General features: G+C 38.4%; 1 protein-coding gene across 1 annotated transcript in view; it reads right to left on the bottom strand.

Moving 5' to 3' along the window:
• The window catches only part of DPYD (dihydropyrimidine dehydrogenase), a 314495-nt gene that overhangs the window by 41405 nt on the left and 252568 nt on the right, over window positions 1–20522 (bottom strand). Inside the window, exon 21 of the mRNA XM_027880005.1 lies at window positions 2990–3169. Coding sequence (XP_027735806.1) covers window positions 2990–3169 — 180 coding nt within the window. The remainder of the gene's footprint in view (window positions 1–2989; window positions 3170–20522) is intronic.

Here is a 20522-nt window from a genome sequence, read left to right as displayed (position 1 = left end):
TTTAGAAGAAGGTATTTATCTTTAGTTTACTCTGGTCATCGAATACTACAATATTTCATGACAAAACCCCACTGTACCACTCTCCTGTGGCAACAGTGCACTTAGCATCTGTTTGATGCTGAAATCAAGACAGAAAATTAATTATAAGAAAGAGTAGTCCACTGTTATATAAAAATACAGACTTTATCACTCAATATTGCACTGTGAATCAAAACAGATACAATTATGAGCATACCTAGCTGGGAACAGAATGGCTCCTAAATCTGCAATATATTTAAAACTGGTAGAGGCCCAATGAATTTGTACACAATCAGAAAGCAAGTGGTTCTTGATACTGATGAAAATAATTCTCTCCTAGTTCCTTATTATTAAAATGTCAAATGCCTGAACTCCCTATCCCTGTGATTCTATTTGAAAATAATAGTAATCTTGTAACAAAAAGAAGGATGAATCCTTTATATTTTTACATTTATTGCACTAAGCACACTACATATCAAAACTAGCATCTTCACTTTTTTTTCTGAATGCAAATGTTCAGCAGTATTTACTGTTTAGCTTCTCACAGGGTCTAACTGAAGAAACTGCATTTCGTCTCATGGTAATATCAATACAAAATTGGACAGCTCCTTCTATGTTTTTCAACTTGTAAGGCAGGATTTTAGCTGTCACATTTTACTCCATCTGAAATTTATACATTCCTACACATGACTTTTATCAATGAGAGCATATCAATAGGTTATCTTCTCTGTTTGAAATAGAGAGTAAGGACATGCTTTTTACTGAATTTATTTTAGAGATTCAGAAGTGTGTGTTATGACTTGCTGCCAAACAAGCTAGATATTTTTGTTTAAATTGAGATGAAACTACAGTACTTAACTAAATTTACTAGATACAAGTACATGAAATCCAATATTGATAATAATTTATGAAAGTAAGAATACTGATTCCTATAATACTGCAAACTTAGTTTATGATAACATAATTAGTTACACTAATAACACAGCTTAGGCACAGTCTCGCTAATTATGATATTATAAATATTAATGATATCAAGTCTTTGTATTTGATTGCCCCTAGTAGGATCATTTATCACAGTGTTTCCTTTTACCCATGTTATATTATTTTTCTTCCTTTTCCCTTGATTGTTCATTCCTGGACAAACTGCCATCCTGAGCTTATGCCTAAAATGTATCACTAGCTTATCAATGATGCAGCCTGCTTAACTTTAAATGTTATTATTTAGTAGCAATGATACAATGCGATAAATTTCAGTGCTAATACAAATACACAATCAATTATATTCTGCATGTATTATTCCTTCTAAATGTGTAACAGAGCCAGCCAGACAAGATTACATAGGGCTTTGTTTTTCTTCTTTTTCATATGACCTGTTTCAAGTTAAGATTCCCTTGAATTATTAAATGCTTCCTTAAAGCATATTTTCACACAACCTTTTTAAAGTTAATTATTGATGTAGTGACAAGTAAAAAAGTCTAAGAATTATAATATTTTTTCCTCACCGAAAAGGACATGAGAAATGTCTTTGACAACAGTTGTCTGTTTAGTAAAATACAAAGGTAATACAAAGATAGAACACTGAATGCAGCTTTAAAGAAGAATTATAACAAATCTCTGTAACATGAGTTGGAAATGCTGTGTAGGTTTCTACAGGTGTTAAAGGAAAGAAGTTCAGATATAACCCTTTGAGCCTGGTTTAACTGCTTAACATAAGTAGATGAAAATGAAACTGCTTATATCTTGGCTTATTTTTAAGCAGCGTATTATCCAGAGCTTTAGGAATAGGATTGTCTTTCCTCCTTGAAGGTAATGTTATAATTTTCAGAGCTCCACAGAGAACAACAACAATATAGGAGTCTCTAATCTCCTGCTAAATCCAATTCCAGTCATCAGCAATGATAAGCAGAGATTTGGAGGCGTTTGACACTCCAAATCCTATTCTTTTGTAATTCTTAACTTTTTACAACATTTTCAACAGGCGTATATCAGATTTTTGGGAAGGATAATCAATAGGCATGATGTATTACTGAAATCAGGCTTCAAAGTGATCCCCTCTAGTAACCAGAAACAAAAGCTCAGCCTCCCTGCTGTGCAGGTATTTTGCTTAGAGCAGTAGGCAGCGGGGCATCACTAGGAAGCCAGTTACACTTCCCTGCTTCTCAGCATGGATCAGCAGGTGCCCTGGTGGAGGGGCGAGCAGTACTGGGGCAGCTGAAACCCAATGCATCTGACAAAATTGCTTTTGTAGCAGGGAACTACCAGAGCAGAGAGGAAAGACAGTCCAGAGGTTAGGATTTCATAAAGACCACAGTTGACATTCCTGTTTCATCAGAGACTTTCTAGGTTTAAGTGATTTGTGGAATTTATTAACTTGTTTGGTGTCAATGATCTTCACCTTGAACTTCTCTGCCTCAGAGAGCATTTGGGTGTCAGCAGACATGAAAGACCTCGAGATGCTTAGCTAAAGTGATTGAAGGACCACTCCTACCTGATCTAGTGTTCCAACTAACAGCTGGTTACACCTGTCTCAGCTGGTCAGATCCAGTGTCACGGGGTTTTTGCATGTCTCCTGAATGTTGCACCCCAGCTGGAACACCCAGGAATTTCTAGCACAATATTAATATCAATCTGAACTCAGTTGAGTTTCATTAAAACAAAGAGTTCCAGAACTTGTTCTAATGCATTTGTTCTAATGCATTTGCCTTTTTAAAAAGACATTTTAAAGACATGATGTTATTAATCAAGTGATCATATTTATAGTAAAAATGATAGGCCATATCAAGTAATTTCAAGTTTGCCTTCTTAAGCTGCCTTCAAATATTTATTAATACTTAAAAGGAAAAAGATCTGGTGACTAATTGTGACAGTAGCAGTGATTAATCAAGGTAAGTAGCAGAAACTGCATACAATGATTATGGAATTACATTCAAACCCAAGACATAGTTTTAGGAATGGCAATGGAATAACATACCTTTCCCATCAAGTCAGCAATTCTAGGTACTGGTTTTCCTTTCTGATGGCGCATGGTTGCAGGACTCTGTCCATTCCAGTCTTCAAGTTCCTCAATGCTTTTCAGGTAAAGAAGAGCTCGCAGGCCAGTGCAGTAGTCCTCAATAACAGTGAAATCTTGATTTTGGATCGCACTGCACACCTACAAAATAATAGTCAGTTATCATCAACATCCTGGCAGAGAAGCATATGGAATTAGCAAGATCTCTGTATGCACTCATTATTAGATGACCCCTTCTACAACTCCACTGTGAAAGAACTGCAAGAATTGAGGATATCAGCTGTCTGCTTAATCCTATGTCACGATACCACCACTGCAGTTCAGGAAAAAAAGGGCTCAGTGACACTAGTTATGTCCAGGTTTCTTAGTGGCAGCCCTTGGACCAGACCTGAAGGCTGTTCAGAGGTGAGCCTGCAAGCCCAGCTCCAAGTGTGCCTTCTGGGCTGTTGATGCTGAGTGTGCTAAGCCCACTGGCAAACAAACCACCATCTATGCTCAGACCTTTCCTTGCAGACACACATATAGTGGTATTCCCCAGACTGCTCTGTTAAGGAAGCCCAGACATAATCAGTTAGGTCCAAATCAAGCCAATCACAGAGCCATAGACTGGCTGAGATTGGAAGGTATCTCTTGAGACTGTGTTGTCCAATGTCCCGGTTCCAAGAAGGGTCACCTAGGGCAGGCGACTCAAGGCTATCCAGTCAGGATCTGAGTATCTCCAAAGACAAAGACTACACCTCTGAGGGACATGGTCCAGTGTTCAGTCTCCCTTGCAGATTTTGTATTATATTTAAGTGGAATTTCCTGTGTTCCAGTTTGTGCCCATTGCCTCTTGTCCTTTCCCTGGATACCCTCAAGATGAATCTGGATCCAATGGTAGTGTCTCAGCTAACAGCACCCATTAAGCTAACCTGTTAGTACGGGTAAGCACTGCCAGGCACAGATCAGAATAGTCCCCTTCTGTTAATCACCATGTGCCATTTAGAGCTACTGGGAGGCCAGGACACTTTATTTTAGACACTTTAGAAACAGAGATAGCAATACAAATTTATAAACATTAAAACCAGTGATCCCTGATCTACAAAACTACTCATAGCAGAGAATAGTCTATCTACATGGATTCTTCTGGACCATTTTGTGGATATCAGCTCAGACTTAAACCCACAGCAATCCCCAACCAAACTGACAACCGAATACAAAAACTCTGACTGTTCCCTGAATACCTTCTCATTAGCTAAACTCTAATCAGCCATCAGTGACGAGGTGCAGGGCTGATTGAGTACCATTAATTGTCAGTCTCTGGAAATGCTCTTAAATTCCAGATGCGTCAGTGTTTTCAAAAGCTGAAAAGAGTGCTCTTGATAATAACTGCCATGCACACAGAGTGAACACAACAATAAAACAGTCATCTATTTTAGAACACGAATGTGTGCACATGCACATCCAATATACCTTAGATCATAATTGACATCAACACTTGAAAAATAAGGAAATATATGACTGTTTTTCACATTTCAGAAATGACAATACAATTTGCAATCCAGAAGACAGGTACACATTGCATTGGGAAATACCATACACTACAGCTGTACAAGAAAAAAATAAAGGCAAATTATAAAATAAGCACATAAACATTATCTATGCACTGCATTTACATTACACAAAATCCTTCTCTGAAGAAGCACTGTGGGCAATAATTAGGTCTGTTATGCCTTCCACAGTCTTCAAGTTGTGGGTTTTTTTTTTTGTTGTTTGGTTGGTTGGTTGGGTTTTTTTGTTTTTGTTTTTGTTTTTTTCTTATAGCAATTATAGAGAGCATCATAATAATTTCCCATACAGGTTTTTCATTGCAAAATTTTACTGATGCTTATTTAAACCTTTTCATTCACCAAGGAATTTTTTTTTTTTTTTGTGCATGGGTAACACTTTTATTAGCTATTCTTGAAAACACTGAAACTATAAAAAAATACAGTTAAAAGCCATGTCATGTCACTTGAAACAAGTTCAGACACTGTTGTCAAAATCTTGAAATATTTTGACAGGATGTATACACATGAGATACACTGGAGGATACCTGTAATAACCTTATAAATAAAGAGGCTTTACTGTTTTCTATTTTGTGCTGCAGTGTTATGAACTGCAATAATATAAAAATGTGCAGAAGATAATACCACACTAAGAGTTAACACTTGATCCCTGTGAGTCTATGTGCAGTGCACTGTTTGTCTTCCCTGGAAAGCCAAGTAAGTTCCAGTACTGAAGGCAAAATGCAATTTTTAGGAAAAATGTAAATTTCTGCACTAAAGAAAAATGTTATTTGAAATGGAAGGACTTCAAACAAACAAGTGGTTTCAAATGATCCTCCTCTTCTGTAGAAGCTCTGCGACTATGGTGCCCAGTGGTTTACATAATTAGCCAAAGATGTGCCTTTCACTTATTTAATTGTGACAAAAGCAAGTGCTCATGTTTATGGGCCTTTCCTAGAACTAGAGATTCAAATATTAAAATGTACAAAACCAACAGAAATAGTTTTGCTATGTTTTTGGCAAATTCCAAAATTCTGAGCTTCAAAATTTCTCAGATGGTGAGATTTATATTTTAGGCTTACAGTATCTTCCATGAATCAGTGTAGAAGCCTTTGCTGCATTTTAAAAGGTGGTGAACAAAATGAAGATAAAAGGTCACCCTGACCCATCAGCCATGACAATTTCTACACCACAGAGAGAGGTTTTTAGCATCATACCTGGCTGCCTCTGAATCACCAGTTTAAATGACACTGTGCCCTCTTTTCAGCGCAAGAGAAGTGGCAGGGCAATAGACCAGGTGAGACTCAAACTCACGCATCCGGAAAAATTGCAGCAGAACTGAACCGACCGCTCTCCACACATCATTAATGCCCCACTCTGCTCCTGCTGCTGCACTGGGAACACGCTTCCCCTCCCTCGCAAAGCTAAACGCTGAGCCTGACCCCCTCTTCTGCAGCACATCCATGGCTGTATTTAAAATGGAACTACCTTTTGGTTTCTACCACCTCTCATTTAATGTCTTATCAAACCACCTCAAGAGGAGATAAAGGCGAGAAGTGCTGTGTAACTGCTGCTGTCCATGCCTTGCACACATGAAACAGCTGCAGCCAGCTCTGCCCGCTCAGCCCTTCTCCTCAGCATCATGCTTTCAGCAACTAAGCACAGCGAAACATGCTTCCCTTTAGACCCTGAAGCAAAAATCTAAGAGAACTGCAACTTCACAGTTGAGAACACGCATCTGGTCATGTTGTATCAGAGCAGTGGTCTGCATACCGTGGCCAACAGAAGCCACTTATGCACAAGTATAAGAAACAGAGTGGCTCTGGATCAGTTGCTTGTGTGGTTTATCAGCCCAAGTTCTGGAAAGCAGTAGTGCTGGCACTTCACATAGCAGAGGTTGCACCTGTTTAATATCACTTAACCATAAATAATCCAAGTGAATCTGCTTAATGAGTAAATTAACATTAGACTATTCACTGACCCAGCCTCTCACCTGAAACATTTAGGTAGAAAGTATCTTTTTTCTGTGAAAGATGTGTGACTGGCCCTGTGAGAGTCCTACAGGACAGAGTGGGGTCCGGGTCACAATGAAGTTGCCAGCTGCCCTGCTCACGAGTGCTTTCCTACTGTCTTGCTTGTGTTGGTCTCTAACTTTGGACCAGAACTTGGACTAGAAGAGAAAGATGCTACATTCTTCCTGTTTAGAAACCTGTATTACTCATATTGCACTAATATGCAGGGAGATAATTTTGCACGAGCTTGGTTTTACTCCATTCCCTGGCTTTTTCCTTGCAGTAGAACTCCTACAATTTAATTTTTAACATTGGATCTCCTTCTCTTTCTCCCGGATCCAGACTCCAATGATTGCCTCTCATGTTCCAAAGCAGACAAGCAGGCCAACATGCTATGCATGATCAACTACATCGTCCTCTCAGTATTCTGAAATCTAAAACTGAACAGCGTAAGTTGCAACTGTAGGTTACAATTCTAATCTATACAGACATGTCTGAGATACTAAAAGACACAATGCCTGCTTTGCTGTTGGTAAATTAAACATACACCAAACGATCTCACTGGGGAATGGCGATGTGAAATGAATCACAGGCTAAGGCTCTAAGTAAAACTGCTCTGCAAAATGCAATGATGGGAGAGGCATGCAAAGGTCCCTGCTGATGTCTTGCATAAGAAATGACCTGTCTGCTCTATTACTAAATAAACATAAAAGCTGAGTCTAACTTTATCACAGGATCTAGAGACATTATAAGTCTTACTTGAGGAATTGGAATATACTGTTAAGAGATTATTATTGTGTAAAAAAAATTTTACAGGTTACATGATTGCCATTAATCATTCACATGAATCTGAAACTTTTATTTTACATATTTCGAAGAAAAAGTTCATTATTGGTGACAAGTACTACCACATCAGTCATAAAACATTGTAAATGCCTTTGCTTTCAGCAGAATCATTACACAACAAAGAGATGTCAATTTTCGAAGAGCTCACTGGGGCAAATCCCCTGCACTGTTTGCTGAGAGCTCTGGCTGTGTAAGACCTTTCAGTTTTGTCTATAGCTTATGTTTCCATAAGCAATGGGAAAAATACCCAGACACTGCATTTTATTTCTGTTTCACTCTCCACAAAAATGGATGTGGTTCCTGTCCACACTTTGGCATATCCTGGAAGACTGTGTGGAAGACCTGTGCCAACTATGCAGAACCCGGACAAAGTGCCTGAAGCATTTCCAGACAGATCACCCCACAAAGAAATTCCTATTCAGTGCTGTCCTTACATTTTCCCCACTAGCAGACGTTCCAGAGGAGAAAATCTTCCCTGTAACACTTGCAGAGGAAACAATGAAGTCCTCTTCAGGAATTAGTCTGTCCACTGTCTCTTACCCCATGACATTCAGTTTTTACATAAACTCATTATTATACATGGACAGGTGATGGTGGGGAATATGGTGCCAAAAATGAATCCCAGCCCATCTATTCCATCAATAGCTGGGATTTCAGTAGAGGCTGCAGATGACATGCAGATCTAGACACATTTATGTCAGTTTTTCCCTACACTACTTTCACCTATCAGGAGGTATTGTGTATAATCTCATATACTGCAAGTTCACTGCAAAAGGCTGGAGCAGGTCAGAGAAGCTGACCTGTTCAATGATGTGCTGTTTTGCAAGAAGTGTAAGTATTCTTGGTGTGACAAGATCTGAGAGAACAAGAATCCTGTCACGTCTGGAATCAGTTGTGCTCCAATTTGAAATTGTTTCAAAGCACTATTAGAAACCTTTGCAAATGAGAAATTTGAGACAATAGCTTGGAGAAAATTTTGATTTTTACACCCCTCTGAAATATATATATATATATCTTCAGAATATGGGTACAAAATAATTGTCACTTTTATGAAAACAGAAGTAACAGTAAGGAGGCAGATGGGTGGCAGTGATACAGGGTCTAGAAGTAAGAAGATTGATGGGTATATATTTGTATATACAAACGCAAATCACAAAGCTTGACTGTTCTACCATATTAGTTTCCATTTGTTGTAGCTGTACAACATCAAAGCGGTGATGTCTCTGTATATTGCATTTAGTGGTAATGTAACGGACTACCAAAAAAAAAAAAAAATCAAAGTGAGAGTTTCTAAGTAGATTCCTGGCAATTGAGACAGCAGGCTCTTTCATCTGTGCTGTAACTGTGGCAGTGCATTGATTTAAACTCCTTCTGAGATCTCAAATGCTTTTATATTCTTAGGTCTCACTGGTTGCTTTCTTTTTGCCTTTTTTCCCTCCAAATGATAGAATTCTAGCATTTAGCAGAATACCATCTTACTTCCCCAGAAGATGGAGACTTATTTCAGCTCTAGTTCTAAACTGCACAGGATCTGTAAATGAAATAGCTCTCAAAAAGTCATCCGATTAGGAAATTATCCTTTGACTTTGAAATTTCTAACAATCTTACCATACCAAGGGGATAAACAACTATTATTCCTCTGAGATACCTGTGAGAGGTTTTACAATGCATTAACAATTTTGCTTTTCCATTAATTTGGTTGACTCCCTTTGAAATATTTTTACTGGTATGCCCAAATGATAAGCAAAAGGTTCATTGTTTTTTATTATAATATAGTTTCAATTTTAACATTAATAATCTTTTTATAGAAGGTTTCTTTTTCTATTAAAAATTCTTCCTGATAAGTATTGAAGACATAAATTCACCTTCCTCTTAGAGAAACATTTATGAATGCCTGAGCTGTTATTTAATGTATAGTTGAAGCTACTGCTTTCTTGACTAGTGTCTATTGATTAAGATTCTGCTGGAAAAAGACTGAAGCTGTGAATGAATGCAAGATGCTTCAGGAAGAATTCTGTTTGTGCCCACCTGGGTATCCATAAGAATTGGCAACCTTAAGAAGATTAATTTTGTTCTAGTGGGCAAGAGCATTATGGTAATCTGGGTAAGGCACACCTACAATTTAAAATTTATTCTCAAAAGCAACTAGAAAAAATTGACTAAAGGAAGATCTTTCTGGTCCATGCAATCTATATGCCTAAGGAAATGGAAAGACATGTTTTCTAGCTTCTGTACAGCAATTTAGACATGCCCAGATCTCCAAAGTAAAAAGCAGTAGACACTGCACTGGTTGTCTGACACAGTACTCATAATAATGTGGCCAGAGCTGCCATGTGAGAGCGTGCAGACAGAATCTCCTCTGAGAGGGGTTTCTGTACTTACAAGCTGCAGGATACCAATGTCTATGGAAAGGATGCCTGTATAATGATGGTTCCTCTTCCTCATGTTTCAGTGAACACTGCATTACCAGTGCATTAAATGTGTAGCCTAAATTATCCTTTCTATCGGCAATTATGACTTCTGCTAGAGGGCTGTAGTATTAAGAACATTAGGGGAATTGGATTATCAGACAATGTGGTGCACTCTGGAAAAAAAACCCCAAGATTCTTTGTTTTAAAGAACAAATTTGTAAGTAAGAGAAAGCTTCCAAAATATTGATATAGTACAGATGGAATGATTTGATTCACTCACATTAGCTGCTTAAATGGCTCTAGAGATATAGGTTAGCAGATGGGATGTTACTTAACAAGTCTTCAGATACTGGATCAAGATGCAAAACTAAATTGGATGATAGCTGATAGCCTTTTTAAAACATTAGAATTGAACTAATATATGAACTAACGAACTGCTACTGGTTCCAGAGTTTAGTACAGCTTTCAGAAAGCAGTTTGAAGGACTCAAATATTACACCTATGAATTGTCTGAATTATGGGAAAAAACCCCCGACTAATCTTTTTTTTACTGAGTCCTAGACTTTAAGTCCTAATGAGCTGAGGGCTCACTAGTGACACTTAGAGAGGTAACACACAGAAGAAACATTCAAAGATGCTAATAACCCCAGGCTCTGAAAAGTAGGCAACCATTCACAGAGGACTTAAGAAACCTGTATTACAGAAAAAAAAAAAAAAAAAAAAAGATTATATGGTCCAGTGCCATGTGGGTATCAGTAAATCAGTGAAGTATTTCAGATGTTTTGTTTGTTATACCTCAAGTGCGTTCATCAGACAAGTTTGAGACAAATTGCGATTCTAATCAAAAGTATAGGCTATGCCAGTAAATAACAGAGCTTAAAATTAGTTAGAAGGAGAAAGACAGCAAGAAGAGCCTGATGGCATCTGCTGTAGCCCCAGCAGTCTCCTGAGACAGGCTGTATTGAGAACCTTCCCTAGCACCAAGGTGATGGTTGCTCTTCCTGGCACAGAGATCCTGAATTTTGGGGGCTGCAAGATAGATCTTGTTCATGTATTGCACTCCAGCAACCCTGGGCAGTTGTGAGCGGTCAGCAATGAAGGAGGAGAAAAAAGTCGAGAATCCATTAGCCACTTATCAGATGAGGGCACAGCAGGAGATAAGAGCACTATAAGGGATCCTTTAGGAATGTTATCCAATGCATTAATTCCTAGCCTACTCAAATCTATTTTTCCTCCCCTTAAGTTCTCCACTGCCAATTAATGTATCTTTGATCTAAATAGCTAAACTGGGTGTTTGGGAGTGGGAAACTGGTTCTTATCAAGGGACCCTGAACGATGCAATTTTGTATCCCATGTCTTTGAGAGCCGAAATGCAGAATAAATCAAGAATTTTCAGAAGGCTCCCTGAGGTAATTGTGGGTTTTTTTGCTGTCAACCACCCCTAGAGGAATGGTTATATTTCCTTATCTCACTAAAGCATTCTGTCAGTTCTTGGAACTACAAAGTGGACCTTTATGCAGTAGGTGGGCACACACACCGATAAAAATGCTGATCGTGATCATCTTTCCTAAGAAAACAAATATGATTCCACATGCCTTGAGCATTGAGGAGTGTGGGAAACAGCTTCATAATCAGTCATCTATAGCAAATTGTATCATTGTACTGCAGATCTACAAAATAAAAGATAGCTTTGAAAGTCGATGAACTAACTCCCCTGAGTAAAAAATCCAATCACATAGAGAGGCTCTACAACTATCTTTAAATATATACTGAATATCACTAAATATTTCATTTATTAACACCTAAAGATCTTGCGCCTCTTTCTTGTAAGTACTGTTGTGGAAAATGAAACCCTTCAGCTCTCCCAGTGATTCTGCAGCTGCTGGTACAGCATCACCAGCTGTGTGAGGTAGATGCAGATTTACTTGACCCACTTCTGTGAGTCATATCCTCCAGCTCCAAAGAAATTTCTAAAGCAGGTACCAGTAAAGTCACTCTGATCTGGTGGTTTGATGATAAAAGCCATCAAGTAGCATCATGCAGAAGTTAGCAGTGGTTTTAAGATTTTGTTTTCTGAGAGCTAGCCAACAGGAACACCATCATCTCTGGAATGGAGTTGGTCTGTTATCCCATTTTTGGAGAGGTGTGTTTGTCAGAAGTGAGCGGTGCTCTAGGGAAGCACGCTTTTCAGAAAAGGATGTTGCTCTTAAAAAATGTGTGGAAAAGAGTTCCAGAATTACCAATATGTGCTGTTTGACAACATGGAATGCAATGGCTCCATTTAACTAGAAAATATCTATTTTGCAATCCAAGTTAATTGGAATGAAAAGGTCAAAACTAAAATACGTTGCGAAAAGAATGAAAAAGAGATTTGATTCACCCAAATAATATATTTTTTCTCCAAATGTGCTAATTCCACACATTTTTAGAATTTTGATTATCAGTTTAAACTGGAAAACTTTTCCAAGCTTAGATTTCCCTCTGACAGAATAACTATTTCTTCACCACTGGCAATAGTCAGGCTCATTAATGCATAATGGATGCAGGGTAGACCTTCAGTGTTCATCCCAGGACACTCTGAATCAGACACAGCAGGGACCTGAATCCAGATCTATTTTGATTAAATTAAATTTGTCAATGAAAAACAGTTTCCTCAAAGAAATTTTCAAAAAATCCTAATGACAACCAGCTAACGAGGGATATTCTCCTGTGACCAGGATTTTCAAAGCTGCAGACCTCTCAAAATCAAACAGAAATTTTTCCATTTTGGAACCTCAGTTCAGTCCTGCAATGATTAACCCTCATCCTTGCAAGTCTTTCCCTCTAGTACTCTCACATTTTATTTCAGCTAAAATTACTTTCATCCTTTATCAGCCTGCCTGTAAGAATTTGTGCAGCAGCTGCTGGGTCCATTGAGGAGTGAAATTCGTGTGAATAAAATAGTTCTGACCCTCTGAGTCCCTCGTGTCTGAGATAAAAAACCCACTTCCACATTTCCTTAGGGATTGTTTTACCTATCTCTGTCCAAATAACAAATATCAGCAAGAAAAGCAGCAACACAACTCAGGATATTGAAGGAAGTTAAACCCTTTGTTAAATGTACTGCCAGCTTCCAAAATGCCAGCTTCAGAAAAATGCTTTCTCTGTTTGTTTCTTCTATTCTAATTGCGTGGATAAAACGAGTCCTCATCAGCCAGATCAGCCTGTGTCATGGGGCTTGTGCTGTAGGTGGAAAAAAACTTTGAAAAGGCATCATAGGTCATATTCCCAGATTGTTCCCTCCTTCCTTACCACGTTTCTACCACTGGGAAAACCAACAGATCAGTGACCAAACTGCAGCTAGTCCAGCACCAAGCCCAAGCTGAGCTGCCCAGCAGTGCACTCCTGTGCCAGTGCAGGATTCAGGACCATGCCTTCCCTGAGCACAGTCTCCTCCACTGCTTACTCTCTCTTCCTCCTTTCACTGCCAGATACTGTCTCTGACTGAAAAATCAACAGAGCTGCTATGATACAGAAAGGAACATTTCTTATACATACATTTTCTTTATGTGACCAATAATGTTTAAAAGAAAAACAAAATAAAACCCACAGGAATTTTCTTAAGTAATTACTGGAGATGGTAGAAAGAAAATAAGAAACAGAATTTTTCACTGTGCTTATCTTTTGTTCTATTTTTTTTCAATATCCAATAAGGAGTTGGCTACACTTTCAGATTCAATTTCCCGTCACCTCCACACTGGTACACAAGGGGAACTCTGTCTACAAGAGAGAGCTTCATGTCTGGAAGCAACTTGAGCTGCGTAAAACAACTTGTTTACAATTTATTTCATCAACAATTAACCAAGCCTGTTGTGAAGGGTCATCTCCATGTTGCATTTACTTTGTAAACTTTAAACAAAGCTCACTCGATGCCAATTCACACCATGTGCTTTTATCTACATGGAGGACAGTTCTGTGAATGTTCATATAAGATAGTGGCAGCATGAATCCACATCAATAGTGTGAATCCGCATGAAAAAATAGGTGCAGCAGTACTGAGTTTTGGAAAGGCAGGCAATATTGTGGATCCTGGGGAGAGATGGAGAAAACGTTGCCAAAGCAACTATTCTTCAAATCCCCTCAACTCTTAAAGTCCCTATGTCACCAGACCCAGGGAAGCAGGGTAGATACCCAGGCAGAGGGAGAAAGAGAAGCAAACCCAGCATCCCCAGGAGAACAAATCCCCTGTGGAGGCTGGGAGTGACTGGTATAGGACAGCATTTGAGCTGATGCTCAATTAAGACCTCATTGTTAGTAAATAATTATTACCATGCAGTGATAGTTAAACCTACCTTGCATGAGAATTCATTATGAGAATGACAAATTGCAATTGTTAAAGAATGAGCTTTAATTCATTCTTACAAATTTATGAAATAACAATCCTATCTATGCAGACTTCATTTACTAGAAATAAAGGAAAACTATTAGATAAATCCCCTAAGCAGCTCCAAATAAAATTTAAAACTAATGCAGAACTGCATAAAATAAAAGGCATTATTAGCGCTTAGTTTGTAACTTTACAATGTGCTGATTTGAATATTGTAACTTTTCATTAAAAGTGGCAAGATAATATAAGTAAAAATCAATAATGAAAACCTGTTCTAATTTGACCTTTTTTACAACTCTAAGAAAAAAATTTTCTAAATTGTTTTCGTTTGACAAATTCTGATTTCCATTAAAAGGAATTCTCACAGAAAACTCTCATTATCAATCAGCAATTTTCCCCTCAATCATCTGTAATGGAGCAAGTGTGGCAGTCCTCTAATTAATTTTTTTTATTAGCAAAGACAGTTGAGAACAGCTTGACTTTCTGTAATTAGCACTGGGCTAGTTAAAAAACCAGAAAATAATGAAATGTTTTCACAAGTGAATGCTTGAGTATGTCTGTCCCAACTATTTTCTCTCTTTCACATTCATTTTTCTTCATATTTCATGTTGACATGTTCAAACAGCACTTTGTTCCCTCTTTTGTTTCTGCATGTACTGCAAATTTCAGCTCTGCAGAGAAGGGCCACTCCATTCAGTGCTGCATCCATTGAAGACTTTTTTCAGTGCGCAGCTCTGTGAGCAGCAGAGCTAATGATACCTGGCTTCCAGCAGCTCTGTGTCTCCTGGTTGGGTTCTCTGACGTCTAATAAGGTGTGACTGCCAATTAAAGCCTTTCCTGTGGCTGACACAGTCCTAACAGCGCTGTCCCATGTGGATTCTCAGAGGTCTAATAAAGGTGAGCTCATAGTGTGCTGGTGCTTACAGTGGAGGAATGCAGTTACGCTCTCTCCTCTGCCTGAGTTTTGGTTTTCTCAAAACTTGTTAGAGCAAAATACTTTCTATCTTCTGGCAAATTTCAGTGAAAATGGGCGCAAAGCTCAAATGTGACCAAATTACTCAAATGGAGGTACAAACACATATCGAGTTGCTTTGGGAATATGGTCCAAAACCTACTGTTTCTACAGGAAACTACACTTATCTCAATCAAAGGACTTATATCTGAAAAGTGGGTTTGCCTTAAGTGGCCTTTTTTTTTCCTTAAAACTGTTGGTGAGTGTAAATAGTCATCCCTTGAACCTTGTCTGATATCGTTTTGGCAGCCTGTTACTGCATCCAGCAACTTATTCTTCACTCATCAATTTAAACGGTGATAGAAGACCTGGCTCCAGCACCTTAATTTTGCTGTGCCGTGGACAGCTTTGTACAGAAAGGTTTTCTTCTTCCACCTCTTGAGCCACAGCCTGTGTCAGAAACTTCACAGTGTCCATCTGGTGCCAAAGTGTCCCTGTTCTTGGGCTTGTCCACCCTTGGAGCCCTCTCTACCTGGCACAGAGCAAAACCTTCCACCTTTTTGAAAGTCAGGCAGGAGAAGCACAGCCTTGCTCTGCCACAGCAATGGCACCCCGTGGCTGTTTAAGACTTGCAACAATCCACCTGACCTCATTCTCCTCATACAGAGCTGAGGCAGGACACAAGAAAAGACTGAGTTCTTCCTCTGCATTCAAAATCACAGCTATTCATTGCAACACAAAATATTTTTTCCCAATTGTTATCAGTATAAACTTAACCTGGACTTTTAAAACATAGGGCCAACCTCCATCACTGCTCTGCTCTGCACTACCATTATTAGAATCTCTCTTAGTTCTTCGCTGCACATACCATTAAATGGCACAAAAAATAATTCCTGGATGAGAATTTTTTTGCCTGATCTAGTTCTCACTTAACTCAAATATCAATCTTCACTGACTTCAACAGACACTGAGACAGGTTAAAAGAACTGTAATGAAGTGCATGGAGAACCAGCTCTCTACTTCGCAGTTCTGTAGCCGTAAAAAAAGTATAGAAAAATTGCATCAGGTCCTAATGAAAATTAAAGGGGAGAAAACATGATGAACGATTACAGCAAACATTTACTATATGGATTTTTGCAAGTTTTGTTTGGCTTTTTTGATTCCTTTTGAGATTGAGAGGGAGAAAATGGTAGCATCTAAACATTAAGACGAGACATAGTGCTCATGAAAGGTATTTTTTTTCCCCCTCTTGTTTCACATTGACTATATTTTCAGAGCCTTACTTTTATTTTCTGATACTCAGGGCTTTTTATTCAATGTAGAAGAGTTCCTTACACTATTTCACATTTGCACAAATACAATAACTATGCTCTCTCAGAGATCAAGTCCCACTATTTTGTTATGGAAAAGCCTGTTTATTCACACACAAAGGGCCATCCTGCTGCTATAAAAATCTGTCTGCTAAACACTTCAGTAAAAAGATTGCTGAAGAAAAAACAATAATCAAACTGTACTGAGTCCCTTGAGACACTGGCTCCAAAGAGGTACCAACAAGAAGGCTCCTTGAAAATGTTAAAAAAACCACAAGCAGTCTCATAAAAACAACTGTGTTCTGCACTAGAGAGAGAGAGATTATCTTACAGAGGCAAAACCCAGTGCTGTTGCTTTGCTAGCATGGACTGCCATACTTCCAGAATGGTTTTGCTCTTCCTCAGATCCCTGAGGTCTCACACACGACCGGTGTTGGGCAGGAGAGAAGGGCATGGGGCAGATCCAACTTCATGGCAGCTCTGCTGCTGGGGTGGGGTACATTTCCACCTTCTTTCCTTGCCTGAGAGATGAGGAGGGTCATGGTGCAAGGCCAGAGGCAGCAGGTACATGTGGGCTGAATACAACATGGTGGGGACAAGAGCACAGCACCCATAGGAGCAGAACTGCAAGGCACTATGTCCCATCCAGGATAAGGGGGAGATGAAGGTGGGTCTCAAGCAGGGATCAGGGCAAAGCTATAGGCTGCCCTGCTGGGAAGCAGCATTATATGGGTGGATTTTAAATTGCTGCTGTGTAGAAAGTGTTACAGACACCCATGTCTGCAACAGGGGACATGTGTGACCTCCATACTTCACAAGGAAAGAAATTTCTTCGAAAAAGTACCCAGATTCTTTACATGACAATGATCAATGTTGCAGACTAACAAAAGTATTCCATACCACAATATAATGCCAAAAGGTTCCATCATGACACAGCTATACTTCAGAAAGTAGCCCTTTGTTCTATCTTTTTTTTTGTTATATCTGCTAGAAATAATGACTACAGAATCTCTTTCAACAAAAGGTCATTTATGTCAATGGACAGAACACAGAGGATCAGATCACCTGCTGTAATTGCAAATTAATGCTCTACTGCTAATGCATTAACTACACAATATTGATCTACAGTTGAATCATACAGGCTACTGTGAAGTGATTTTTACTTTAATATTTTTACACTTTTATTGCTTTTTCCGTAACACATTTTCTCTTTCCACCGGAATTTTTTATAATTGTTTCCCATTTTAATTTCCTGCAGCAAGATGACTAAAAAATATACACCTTTTTCAAAGCCTTGCAAAAATCTAACGAATCACCAATGTGACGTGGTAAATCACAGAGACAATGAAAAAGATTTTTAAAAAATCCAACATATATCTTATTTTGATACATTTGGTCTTTGAAAAAACTTTACTTAAATTAAAAACAAAATACTTCAGCCTCACTGTAAGCCTGTAGTAATGACCTGTACCTCAGGTCATCAGAAAGATGCAGCTAGACATTTCAGGAGCTTTTAGTATGGAGTGAGTGCAGGATTATCTCCATAAATAAAATTGTTTTAATTTTTTAATTTCATACCTGTACTGAAAAAAAATTGTTGGATCCAGGTATGTTAAAAAACAGTATAGTGCTATGGAATCAGCTGAAGAAGGATTGAAATGTTTCAGCATTTTTAATGAGAAATTAAAACACAAGCGGGCTCTTTTTGAAAGTGTCTCTGAAGTCTATAAAGGGGAAGAATGCTCTGTTAAATTGCTGTATGAAATTTTAATCCCAGCTACTTCTGACTACAATGATCCAGTTTGTTTTCTATACCTGCCACAAACTTTCTTACACACAAGTCTTTCGTGAATAACAATACTAAGATGTTGCACTCCATCTTCTAAAGAGGGGACAAAACATATTTCGAATACTGAAACTCTCTCCTCAAATCATTTCCTAATATACCTGCTTCATAGCACTTGAGGTGGTTATTGCATATATAGCAAAATATGGCTTACCAACTGTCTCCTGACTTGCATTGCTATGTATGATGATTTTGTAAATGGAAAATAAATCCCCATGTTTTAAAAATAAAAGCAATTGAAATTTGAAAAAAATAATGGAGAACTGATTGTAGGTCAAATAGCTGCAGAGGAAAACCTGATCTTGCTTTTAATGGGAGAACATTTATTATTCATAAACCTTTCCTCTAACAGATACGCCATACTGCAATTAAATCAACTCACACAAAGCCTTCTTACTATCCTAGCCCATGAATGTCACCCTCCCATGGCAGAGAAGACACAGGTCTCTTGTCGAGCCACAGTGAAGGGAAGCCCAGTGGCCAAGCAAGTGCTGCTCTCCCAGGATGGATCAATACAGTCTGTGCTACTTAGCAGTTAGTGTGAGACTGTGTTTAATGCTGGATTATCTGACATTCCCTATCCTTTTAAAATGCTGCTAGTGAGGAATTCTGTGTAACAGGGTGGTGATAGCAGTGGCAATCTGCATTCCCAAGTTTTAAGCCCACTGCTTATTTGGCACAGCTGAGCACAGAGCTCACTCCAGCACCGTGAAAGCCCAAGCTGTTTGATTTCTGCCTCTGGATCCATCATAAGGTGTCCTCGTGGTTTTGGAAACATGAAGTCAGGTCACAAAATGTGCAGTATTATGTCGGTCCAAGTGTCTAATCAGAACCAAATAGTGACAGCAACAGTGTCCAAAGCAGATACTTATGATCAAGCTCCTCCAGTAGAGTCCCAGATTCTAACTATTTAACTCAGGGACATGTTATGCAGTGAATCTTAATTAGTGAACTATTTAGTAGACCCCTTTGTTTGATGCTATCTACAAATTCTGTACTTGCTCTGTGTTTTGGTACTGAGAAAGAAGTGAACTGTCAAAGCTGTAAGCAACAGAGGTTCTGACTGTTGAAGAAACAACCTGGGCATTTGATAGCAAGGATATATGGGAGAGATTGGGATTCAGGAACAGGGATATTAGCTGGCTATTTGTATGACTTTGTTAAGAAGGAAAACAGCAGTAATGACTCTCATAATCCTAAAGAAGTTCCAGAGATGTGAAGATGAGGCTGTCTTCTTCTGTCTATCACACTGTATCTTGTCTGAGAAGCAAATAAAAGTTTCAGTCTAATCACAGTCAAGTGTATTTCTTCTAAGACTGGCTATAGAGATTACACATTTCCTTCTCCCTTCCATTTGTCCTTCCCAACAAAAGGGAAAGACTTAGGGCCTGTACTCGCAATCTTGCATGAAGTTTACTAAAGGCTTATTTTAAAATAAATGCAATTGAACTAGTTCAGGCCCTTACCTACACAGCCACTTTAGAATCCATTTATCTGAGATTAGTTTAAATGACTTCTCTACCTTAGTGAAACAGAAAAAAGCCACTCAAACTGAGGATACTTCTGATCCCAAGGATTTTAAAATCAGTTCTAGAGATGATTTACGTTAAACTGGTGAAACCTAGGGACAAGAAAAGAGTTTTTTCACCATCTCTGGTTAAAATCAGTTGAAAAGAGAAATTGTTCTTAAAAACCAAAAGATCAGTATAGATCCAAGTAATTTCTGTAAGCTAGTTTTTGAGAGAATTTGATTAATTTTAAAAAGAAAACAAGAATTAATGCTTTGTAAATCAAATATTCTTTCTCTTGGGCACTGACTGGGATGTCTGCATTAAATTATATTTCCGAATTTCCCATTACCCTTGGTGCAAATCAAAAAGACATAATAAAAAATAAACAGCTACACAGTCTACATAAAGAAAAAGTGCGCAACATTAAAAACCTTGAGTTTTAGTCATTCAGGAAAAGATACAACAGATATAAAACAGAGAAGTATTCCACTCTGTGTCCTTCAGATCATGTAACATTGTTACAGACAAAGCCATCGAATCTGCAGCTCTATTAGCAATAACAAATCAAATGTATCTAGACCACTAAAAACATTTCCTTGCCAATCCTATTTTTTTTGTAGACTCTGCTCTGTAGTTTGCACCATTACATAGTATTTATATGCAAGAAACTCACAGACCATTGTGTAAGAACAGCTGATCTTTTGTCTGTCCATG

This window comes from Empidonax traillii, unplaced genomic scaffold (genome assembly GCF_003031625.1).
Source record: "Empidonax traillii isolate 1590-97213 ecotype Southwest subspecies unplaced genomic scaffold, ASM303162v1 scaffold62:size2133460, whole genome shotgun sequence".
Classification (NCBI taxonomy): Eukaryota; Metazoa; Chordata; class Aves; order Passeriformes; family Tyrannidae; genus Empidonax; species Empidonax traillii.
This window is presented reverse-complemented; position numbering and strand designations above follow the sequence as displayed.